The sequence below is a fragment of the Neolamprologus brichardi genome, chromosome 14 (genome assembly GCF_056152115.1).
Source record: "Neolamprologus brichardi isolate AB-2024 chromosome 14, ASM5615211v1, whole genome shotgun sequence".
NCBI classification, from domain to species: domain Eukaryota; kingdom Metazoa; phylum Chordata; class Actinopteri; order Cichliformes; family Cichlidae; genus Neolamprologus; species Neolamprologus brichardi.
The window spans coordinates 36,878,221-36,890,000 of NC_142117.1; the positions used below are offsets into that span (position 1 = coordinate 36,878,221).

Sequence of the window (11,780 nt, forward strand, 5' to 3'; positions counted from 1 at the left end):
TTCGACTACGATGACCTGGATGACTGAGAACCTTTACAGTCATTTCCTAACCTTAGTTAACCCACCAGTGACACAGCGCTGCTGCTCACAACAAGCTGCTGCTTTAACCAACCACAGGCTTCCTGTGTCCACGTCATCAGCTACACTTACCTCCATGTCAGACTAAGGCTTATTATCAGCTGCAAACATTTGATTGGTTACAAGCTGCAGTTTGTAATTCATAAAAGTATCTTTGGTGACGCCTTTGGCCAACATGTATGGCGTTATTTTTGTGCCACTATTCTGAAAATTGCAGGTGCAAGTGTTGCAGGAGAAATTTCTTTTGAGCTTGGAAAAGCTGAATTTGAGTGAATAAACTTCATTGCTGCGTGCAAAAACTGTGTTTCAGTGTTTGCTGTTATTCACACACACACAACAGCCCCTCTCGCTCAGTTTTTGCATGTGTCGCTCGCGCTCTCAACATTTCTGCCCGTGTGCACTCAACTCTTTCTCTACACCGTTATATTTGTGCCACAAAACCAGCCAATCACAGACTTGGATGCAAAAATATCTGATTGGCTGTTTTGGTCTCCAATCAGCTCGAAATGACGAAATGCAACATCCCAGAATGCATTTCGTCCAAAACTCAAACGAGGCAGTGGCGGAGGAATGCAGAGGGGCGGAGTTTGAAATATTACTCTTTCTGGGTCACAAAATAAACTTTTAAGATATTTTCATGTGAGAATGTTTCTGTGTAAACTTCAAATATCTGCTCGATTCATCAAGACATCACATATTTGCATAGGTGCTCTAATGTTTTCAGCCTGTTACCCACCAGCTGACCGCACAGCTGGACTGGCCGTTGGGCATCCCGGACATTTGCCCGGTGGGCCGATGGTGATTTTTCATGTTTATGTTTGTTTGTTTTTGTAACGGTATAAACGATGAAAGGTGGTGGATTAGCCAATTGGTCATGATCAACTCTGGGCTGGACCAATTACAGTACACCCGTATTGAGAGGAAAAGGAACGCGATTCGTCCCGGACTTCAGCTACAATGAAAAAAGGACACAAAGCTGGAGTTATTCTGTCTTTGCTGCACAGCTGCCTCTTCTCCCCTCTCTTTTGTCAGTTCAGCCTTTTATATTATGTTTAACCCGAGTGACCACCCGGTCAGCTGGTGGGTAACAGGCGTCTCTGAAAACGTCAGAGCACTTGTGCAAATATGTGATGTCTTGATGAATCAAGCAGATACTTGAAGTTTACACAGAAACATTCTCACATGAAAATATCTTAAAAGTTTATTTTGTGACTCAGAAAGAGTAAAATAGTGGAACCCTGACTTCCAGAGGTCGAAGCACCTTTTTCCATCGCCTTTTGAGTGAGGCGATGCTGGCTGAAGACGAAGTTCTTGGTGGGGGAGGAGGTGGAGGAGGCTTTCTTCAACCTCCGCCACTGCCTCGTTAAAGTTTTGGACGAAATGCATTCTGGGATATTGCATTTCGTCATTTCGAGCTGATTGGAGACCAAAACAACCAATCAGATTTTTTTTTGCATCCAAGTCTGCAATAAGGATGTTTAGCTTCAGCTGCTGATGCGTCTCAGTTTCCCTCGGTTCCTGGGGCAGGGCCATCTCTGTCAGCGCTAGTGACGTTGTCACGATCCTGGGTCTTCTGACTCAGCGTTTTGAGTTTTAAATTAATTTTGATGTTTATGGTTTATGTTTACGTCCATTAGCTTATCTAAGTTCGTTTGCTTGGTAGTTTCCCCTGTGACGTCTTCCTTGCCCTTCATGTTCTCATGTCTGCGTCTTATTATGTTTCCTGTTTTATTTTGAAGAGGTCCTGTGTTCCTGTGTTTAGTTTTACTCTCCCCTTGTGACGTTGTTATGTTTATGTGTGTCAGCTGTTTGCATTTCCCTCGATATCCTCCTGTGTGGATTTGATCCGTGTGTTTTCAGTCATTCCTTGTCAGGTCGTCTGTGTTTTCACGTCTCCAGGTATCCATGCCAGTTCTCCACGTTTAAGGTTTTTTCATGTTTTAGTTTTAGTTCCCCCAGTTTAGGTTATTGTTTAGTTTCACCCATGCCCTTTGTTTGTATTTATTTTGCCAGCCTTAATAAACTGCTCGTTTTCTGTTCATCCACGTCGCGTTTCACATTCTGTTTCAGTCTGCCTCTGCCAGAGGCAGCAGGCGTGTATTTAATCTTTATTCTGAACCTGACCAACAAATTTTTAGTGTTTCAATACAGATTGGTTGGAGACGGTTGGAGTCTTTGTTGGTTCTAAGACAACATTCATCAGTGTTCGTCAGTGTCGACCAGCACATCAATGCAACATCTCAGTGTCAGCAGATCGAAGCTCAGCTCACAAAGCTGTTAGAGGCCATCAAAGAGCCTGTGAAGGTCACACTCGGCAACTTTCAGCCAATCTGTTCAAACAAGTTTCAAAAAAAAGAAAAAAACCTGGCTGGTGTCAGAAGCGGCGTTTGAATTCCCGGCCTGGTGGGGACGCCCATTCGCTCATTCGCTGCCACTTTCACTCCTCGTCTTGGGAGTAAAAGCAGAGCTATCAGCTTAACGCTGACTCAGCCCGCAGCCTTTGTTTGTGCCGTGAATCGTGTTCGGAGTGTAACCACAGAAACCGGCAACAGTCGCTGAATTACTGATGGGTGAAGAAAACACGATTACGGTGAGTCTGTGCAGAGCCTTTCACAGGCTCTCTAATTGGATTTTGCGTTCCTTTAAGCGGCGCTCAGGAAGAGCTCGGCGAAAACAAACTGCTCCTGAAGGGGAGCGGGCGCTAACACCCCCTCCCGTGGAAATAACACCGGCTGCTTTAAAGCGGGACTTCAGCAGGTCTGCCGAGTCAGAAGAAAAGAGCATTTTAAAAACTGCAGCTTCGCTCAGACGGGATTAAAACCGCAGGGGGCGTCAGTACTCCCTGTAGTCCCGGATCAGCTCGCTGCTCGGGACGCTGAGCAGGAAAATCACGGAAACCTTCACGCTGCAATCTTCTTCTTAGTTTGGGTCACGGCGTCTACGATGAAGGGCAAGAAAACAAATCGAGAACAGAACAAATCAGGCCTGAAGTCCGCTGAAGCAACATCCCAGGAAAAGGAGCGAAAACATTCCCCTTAAATCAGGCAGCAGCCTCATTGTGACCTCCAGCTCTTCTGCTGTAAGCTTTCCTTCAGGGAACAACTACAAAGACCCGAGCAAGTGTCGTTTTGCCTGATTTCCCAACAGATGGATGAACTTGTCTGTATTTATGCTTCCCTTTGGTTTTAAAGGTGACGCCCTCCGAGGAACAAGTCTCGCCATCGTTGGCCATCCCGGTAAAGTTTCCAGACAGTAATCTGAATTCCCGAGCGAAATAAACGAGAAATACCCAACTTTGATTTAAGGGCCACCGAGCAGTCGCTGACTGAGATTTTGTTCTGAATTAGGCTTATAATCCCACTTACACACAAAGCACAGGGACGTGCATGTCAGCTCACCTGGGCTGCAGGTGTGTCTGTGAGTGGCTGCCTCACTGACAGCCCAGGTGAGCCCGAGTTCATTACTCGGGGTCATGTCGGTGCTCTCAGACCTAAAATAGCAGCACCACGGGGGACATGCTGTCCTCGGTCTCTCTGTAGGACATCAACTTCCTGCCCTGATGACGGCTCACAGACACGTGTGTGAATAATGTTACACACATACAGCACTAATACTCAGCTGTAATACCCTGAGCCTAACTCACCCTGAGCCTAACTCACCCTGAGACTAACTCACCCTGAGACTAACTCATCCTGAGACTGACTCACCCTGAGACTGACTCACCCTGAGACTAACTCACCCTGAGCCTAACTCACCCTGAGACTCACTCACCCTGAGACTGACTCACCCTGAGCCTAACTCCTCCTGAGACTAACTCACCCTGAGACTGACTCACCCTGAGACTAACTCACCCTGAGACTGACTCACCCTGAGACTAACTCACCCTGAGCCTAACTCACCCTGAGACTAACTCACCCTGAGACTAACTCACCCTGAGACTGACTCACCCTGAGCCCAACTCACCCTGAGCCTAACTCACCCTGAGACTAACTCCTCCTGAGACTAACTCACCCTGAGACTGACTCACCCTGAGACTAACTCACCCTGAGCCTAACTCACCCTGAGCCTAACTCACCCTGAGACTGACTCACCCTGAGACTGACTCACCCTGAGCCCAACTCACCCTGAGCCTAACTCACCTTGAGACTGACTCACCCTGAGCCCAACTCACCCTGAGCCTAACTCACCCTAAGCCTCACTCACCCTGAGACTAACTCACCCTGAGCCCAACTCACCCTGAGACTAACTCACCCTGTGCCTAACTCACCCTGAGCCTCACTCACCCTGAGCCTAACTCACCCTGAGACTAACTCACCCTGAGCCTCACTCACCCTGAGACTAACTCACCCTGAGCCCAACTCACCCTGAGCCTAACTCACCCTGAGACTGACTCACCCTGAGACTAACTCACCCTGAGACTAACTCACCCTGAGACTGACTCACCCTGAGACTAACTCACCCTGAGACTGACTCACCCTGAGACTAACTCACCCTGAGCCTAACTCACCCTGAGACTAACTCACCCTGAGACTGACTCACCCTGAGACTAACTCACCCTGAGCCTAACTCACCCTGAGACTGACTCACCCTGAGACTGACTCACCCTGAGCCTAACTCACCTTGAGACTGACTCACCCTGAGCCCAACTCACCCTGAGCCTAACTCACCCTAAGCCTCACTCACCCTGAGACTAACTCACCCTGAGCCTAACTCACCCTGAGACTAACTCACCCTGAGCCTAACTCACCCTGAGCCTCACTCACCCTGAGCCTAACTCACCCTGAGACTAACTCACCCTGAGCCTAACTCACCCTGAGACTAACTCACCCTGAGCCTAACTCACCCTGAGCTAAACCAAGTCTCACTTTAACTCTAAAACCAAGTTTTCATCTTCAAAAGTTCAACTAAAAGAGGTCAGAAACACCAATCTGCTCTCTGCACACACACACACACACACACACATAAACACACGCACACGCACACACACACACACACACATGCACACACACAAACACACACACACACACACGCACGCACACACACGCACACACACACACGCACACACACACACACACACTCGTTCGCATCAAACTGGCGTGACTTTATAAACTGAACACTAAAGCTGCCTCGTGACCTTTACCACCTGCAGGTCATCACTACGGCAACCACCTCCCATCCCAGAGGGCACATCATCACTCACAGTGACTCCTCATTGACCCCTGACCCTCCTCCACCCTCCGTCAAACCTCCACCCAGTTCCAAGCCTGTATCTCTGCCCAGTAAACTCCACCTGCTCTGCAAGACTCAGATTTATGAAACTGTGACGGAGCATTCAGGATCCATCAGTTAACGGAGGAGAAGTCTCAGCTCCAGTCATTAGGCTGATGAAGACGAGGGTGGGGAGGACGATAAAGACCGGTTATTAGAAGAAATGGACGGGAAATATTCTGCTGCCAGCTGGAAATGATGATGATGATGGAAATCTGATTTTCAGGGTTTCACAGCTGAGCAACAGGAGCAGGCGGCGGCTCTGCCAACACACAAGAGGCCAAGGGAAAAAAAGATGATGATGACGTAAGTGATGAAGGTCAGAGGTCACACTCGCACACGTCTTCGTTTGTTTTGTTGCTCAGATGGAAACTGTGGGTGTCTTAAGACAGGAAGTCACAGAGCTGCAGACAGGAAACAGTAAACCCTGCCCAGCCCACACACACACACACACACACACACACACACACCAAACAACCAAAGAAAGTGGATAAAAACTCTCCGTGTCAGTTAGAGTGGAATGAAGGTTTAATGGTGCTGGTGTGTGTTTGTGCAGCTGCACTGTGAGAACGTCACACGTGGATCTTGTTTTATTAGACGGCGCTTCAGCCTTTGCTTCTCCAGACTCCGATTTTTGGGGCAACAGAGTAAACGGGGACAAAAGGTCCCACAGACCAAATAGTAACCTGACATCACATGTCTGAGGTCCAGTACAGCGTTCCCTGACGTCCAATCACCTGCTCTGTAGGTATAACTGTGGGCTCTGCACAGACTCTATTTAGTTGCTATCATCTCTTCATGAACTTTTCCACTCCAGATTCACTTGGAGTGGAAAAGTGACCTCAATAAAAACCACGAGGGCTTTCTTCCCCTGAGCTCGCCCCCTCAGGCAGTCTGTGCATCAGCCTGTTTCAGTCTGAGATCCTTGCAGTCGCCAAACCGGACGGCCAACAAGCGATGCTTTGTTTTCCAGACTTTCCACAACTTCCTCTAAACTTTGTTAAACACTTCCGGGAGAGATTTTCCTTCCAAGAATTCGCCCATTTAAACTCAATTAAGCTGAATAATAATCTTTTAATTCCAGGAAACTATTGATACGTCGCATTCATGACTGCAGACACAGCTCATGTGTTCATTCTCTGTGAGACAAACTGCAGAGTGCAAACAAAGTGTTCCTGTTTGCGTCACTTTCAGGGGGCTTGGCTCGTTTGGCGTTCGGCTCTCTCGGCTCGGGTTCTCAGTGCAGATAAATCAAATCAAGCTCCAAACAGGTGAAGTCTGTTCAACACTGCAGCTGATCTAAGACATGTGATGATGTTGCTCCAGCACACTTCACCAAGAAGCTCACGTGGACAGCTGATACCACCCACTTGAAGCGTGAGCGCTGATGTTTCCCCAGTAAAGTGACGGCGCGGCGTTAAACGGGCCCGACGGGCTGATCCTGTGGACGTGTCAGTCTGAGGCCTGCAGGTGTGGATCTGCAGGTCTGACAGCACACACGGAAACCTCAGCGTGTCACTCCTCGACCAGTGTGCTCGGTTACTGTCTGAAGCAGTCAGCATCAGAGTGGCGGCTGCTCGTACCTGTGCAGGGCTCAGCTATCATCACATCCTGGGTATTTAAGGTCTGGCCCGAAACTTCCTGTTCTGCGAGTCCGGCGAGCCCGTCGTGGGTCACACTCCCACTATGCAGACACATTGTTAAATAGCTAATAAGAAGCTAAATCACTTACACACAGACCTACACACAGTTAAAGCACAACACCTCAGATATCCTCACATTCGCACACGTGTGTCTGCGTTCCTGACAAATCACATCACTGCAAAGGTGAGTATCAGATCTGGAGTACCACAGGGCACCCGATGAGGACCCCTGACTCTTATTTGTTTTATTTATGTGCAGCTGCTCCCACTTCCACCCACACCCTGATGACACTGACTTAAACTTTACATTAAGAGGGGCGTGGCCTGTTTGACAGCTGCTTGCTGATACAGGTAGCTGCTGGGCTTCACCTGGGTAACAGGAGTCCCTGAAATACTGTGTGCTACTGAGTTACAGGTATCGATGTGTGTGTGTGTGTGTGTGTGTGTGTGTGTGTGTGTGTGTGTGTGTGTGAGATGCTCCAATACGGTCTTATCCAAATATGGTCACTTCTGGCACCATAAAAACCAACACAGCCAAAACAGCAGAAACCAGTGGGTGGTGTCACGTAGCTCCATCTTTACTATCAAAGTGTGCAGGAGCAGATTTACCTGCAGCACGAGCTCACTGTCCACCTGAGCTCAACAAGGTGAGGAGAAGAAGAGTGTTTGTGTCTGTTCTTCTTCTGTGGTTATAAACAAACCTAAACCAGTGTGTGTGTGTGTGTGTGTGTGTGTCACACTCATTTCTGATCAGGCTGTTTGATCCGTGACGTCACTGTCAGGTCAGCCCTGATTTCAGGCCTGCCAGGGTTCCTGTTCACGCGCACGCATGCACACGCACCGACGACAGTGACTGACAGGTGATCAGCATCACAGAGAACACGCGTGGGCTGCGAGTGTCACGCGTCCGGGCGCGGTGTGCGTGTGCGCGTACTCACGGTGTTCCGGAGGTCCTGCAGCGCTACGCTCATCCTGGAGCTCCGTCCCCGAAATCAGAGCGCTACCGACGACCGCTCCGCCGGCCCATCCTCCCGGTGTCCGTCCGTCTGTGCCGCGCTCTGTGTGTGTGGGTGCGAGTGTGTGTGTCTGTGCGCGTGTGTCGTCCCGCTCTCCTTTTGTCTGTGTGCAGCAGGAGCAGCAGGAGGAGGATCGGGAGGTTTTTCGGTTTTCTCCGCTTCCCTCTCTCTCTCTCCCTCTCTCTCCTCAGACCCCGCCCAACATCCAACCAGCCTCTTCCTCTCACAAACAAACACACCCCGAGACACACAGGGACTGACGTCACTCACACGGCCCTACGTCACCTCCTCCAGCTCCTCGTCGCTCTGTGGCTGCGGTAAGTTTTCCTCAGTTCCGCACTGAGTTTTTGTGAATTCACCACGCGTGGCCTCATTCACCCCCCCGTGGGGCGAAAACCCGCCGCTGTTAGCCCTCCTCCTCCCTTAATATTACACTTTCATTTCTTCCTCCAACTCCCAGAATCCACGGCGGCAGTGACTCCTGTGACCGCAGAGCTTCAGCCTCCACGACCCTGAAGGTTTAACGTTACCGCGCGCACATCACGGCACGGTCACCCGTGATGACGTTACTCAGATCAAACCGAACAAAGTAGAAACTCTAAAAAAAATATGTTCATTTTTATTTGTTACAAACACAGAAGCAGCTGACCTGCACATCTGCTCACATCTGCTCACAGAGCTCACGTGCTCTCTGCTCATGTTGTCTTCATGCTGAATCATTTTTTAAGAACTTATTTTAACAACAAACTCAACAAACAACCCTCCCAAACTTCAAGCACCAGACTGCAGTGATTTCTTCACATCAATATACGGCCGCAAGTGGCCCGCGGGCCGCGAGTTTGAGACCCGCTCTAAGGGTGTATAATGTAAACAGAACTGGTCCCAACACTGAACCCTGTGGAACTCCACAGTTAACCTCAGCGTGTGAAGAGGACTCTCCATTTATATACACACACTGAGACGTATACTAAGTGTATTTTTAGGAGTATTCTGTATATTATTTTAAGTCTTTATGTAACCGGTGTGATTCTGCGTTGTGTCTGATAAAAAAGGTAAAAGAAAGAAAGACCTCCAAGTAAATAATTTGCCCACTCCAGCTCCTACGACCAAATACAAACAGTGGGGAAGAGGGTTAGCTCAACCCACCACAACTTCCAAGCTAGCAAGGAGTATATATTCATGCTAGCATTTAGGGGTGGGGGAAAAATGGATACTGTGTAGTATGGTGATATTTTGTTTGCTAATAATGTATGGATACAGGGACAGCAGAAATCGATATTTTGTTACAAAAAAGGTTTTTGTGCTCTGACTTCAGAGCATGTTGATCCTTTTTCTGAGCAAGAATCCTGACATTCCTTCACTGTCCAAATGTGTTTAACTTGTTTTTGGCAGCAATAAACATGACAGTTTACTTATTTTAATTTAAGACATGTTTTATTTTAATTAAGTTTAAAACTTTTTTATTTAATGTAAAATTATATTTTGTTTTAATTTACTTTCAAATTCTTCAGTTGCTGAAGGGGCTGCATAGTTTTCATAAACTGCATAGTTCAGAATAGCTATAATTGTACCAGATGGTTGATTCAGTTAAGTTGGACTAGACTGTAATACAAACCGTTCAGTTTGTCAACAATAAAACTGAAATGAGAGAAAGACTGAGTGTGAGACTTTGATATTAGAGAAAACGAATATTGATAAAGTTTACCTTTATGTACAGAATCTGAATATCACAAAATATTTTAAAAAATTGCAATAATATCGTATCGTGCGTTAAGTATCGTGATAATATCGTATCGTGGGATGTATGGTGATTCCCACCTCTACTAGCATTTATGGCGCCTAAAACACATTTATGATACACACATACTACACACTTATAACATCTAACAAAAACAGGCTTAATAATGACAATAATTGAACTAAAATCACAATCAGAAACATCCAGGTGGCTAAATATGCATTATATGTGTGTTTTAAGGTGTTGGAAAGAAATGACACCCACCTCTCCCACAGGGGAATTGTAGAAAAGGGGAGAGGCAAAAGGGGTGCAGTGTATTTATAGGACTGCACCAAAGAAGAAGAAGAGAATGAGGAGGGGCTCTAACTGATAATGAACATAACTACAGGCTTGGAGGCAGTCAGGCATAAAAGGAACAGTTTGGGGGTTTAGAACACATTTTGTGTAATTATAACAATGTGATTTATGACCCTGTTACATTTATTCTGATCATTCACAAAAGTCAACGATGCTCATAAAACCGAAACATTTTTAAACTGAACTGAAAAAACACTTGTTTAAAATGTAAACACGCTGAAAATGAACACATCACAACTTCACGGCGTTCGCTGGTTCTGATCTTCTCTGCTGCTCTCAGCTCAGTTTAACCTTCACACCGGGAACTGCGAATGTGATCCATCGTTTCCCAGGAAGTGAGGTGTTCTTTATCACCTCAGGGCCACCGTACTACACCACCCTCAAACCACTTTCTGTATCTCTATGATTAGATGTGTAGTTAATGGTCAGTGTGAGCTGAGCGCTGGTTGCTGGCGTGAGAGGCCGAGGACTCCATCAGCCTCACAGGACAGACTAGAAACCGCCTCCATCAGTGCGCCCCAGGGCGGCTGTGGCTACTGTAGCTGCCATCATCAGTGTGTGAATGTGTGAATGATTGTGTGGATGATTGTGTATAGTGTAAAGCTCTTTGGGGTCCTTAGGACCAAGTAAAAGCGCTTTACAAACACAGACCATTTACAGAGAGACCAAATCAATAAACTGTTTATTGCTCTTCCTGCTCTTAACGGCTCTTTGGGGGACGCTCACATGTACGAACCACGAGTCAGTGAGAGCTTTCATAACGGTCTGAATTTATCTGTCCAGCAAACTTCAATCCAGGGCATTTTCCTCTGAGGACGCTCCAGCACGCTTCACTGTTTGTGTCCAGGAACACAAACCTCAGAAATCTCCAAAGCTCAGAGAGTACAGCTCATGGGCACTGAGTGCTGTCCCTCTGCAGGCTTCCAGAAGCCGGCCAACCAGAAAAGACGGTGGCCTTTTTGGAGAAACCTCAAAGAAGGATTATTCTGAGCAGTGAATCATGCAAAGCTGCTCCAAGAATAAAAGCAGGAAATGAGCAGAACTCATCCTCTTTAACTTTATCCAATCAAAATGTCTGCTGAGGGAATGAAAGGAGCGTTTATAAAGACGACTGCGCTGCATGTGAGCTGGCGCTGTCACCTGGAGCAGGTGGGCGGGGTCAGGCGGGTTGAGCAGGTTCTCCCACATCACGGCTCACAGGAGGCACAAACCAGGAACCGGCTGGACTGGATCAGCAGGAGGAGGAAGTGCTCAGATTTCAGCATCAAAATAAAGTTTCACCTGGGAGCAGGCCACATTATTAGGTACACCTGGAGCTCGGACAGGTTCTTCTCTTGGCGGTGACTCACGCCTGTGTCTGTGTCACACCTGCTTCCTGATTAAACTGTGCAGATGAAGTCAAAGTTATCCAGCAGCTCCCCCTGCTGGCCACAGACACACAGTACAAGCAGCAGTTCTTCAGCCTCTGTGAGCTACTCGCCGTGACGTCACGTGGAGGAGTGTCGCACAGCTGCCTTCTTTTCCTTGTTTGCCAGACGCCTCTAATGGAGGCTGTTGCCGTGTTTCTGTCAGATGATAGTGAACAGTCTGTCCACCAGGTGGCAGCACATCATCAATCCTCCAGGCGTCTGTTCTCACAGAGCTGAGTGAGCACCTCTTCTGTCACACACACCCTCTGCA

The 11,780-nt window shown here is 47.7% G+C and overlaps 1 protein-coding gene across 1 annotated transcript in view; it reads right to left on the bottom strand.

Annotated features, from left to right (window-relative positions):
• Positions 1-8,222, bottom strand: part of ece2b (endothelin converting enzyme 2b) — a 32,159-nt gene extending 23,937 nt beyond the window's left edge. Inside the window, exon 1 of the mRNA XM_087851275.1 lies at positions 7,928-8,222. Within this exon, the coding sequence (XP_087707401.1) occupies positions 7,928-7,960 (33 nt within the window). The 5' untranslated portion in view covers positions 7,961-8,222. The remainder of the gene's footprint in view (positions 1-7,927) is intronic.
• Between the last annotated feature and the right edge of the window lie 3,558 nt (positions 8,223-11,780).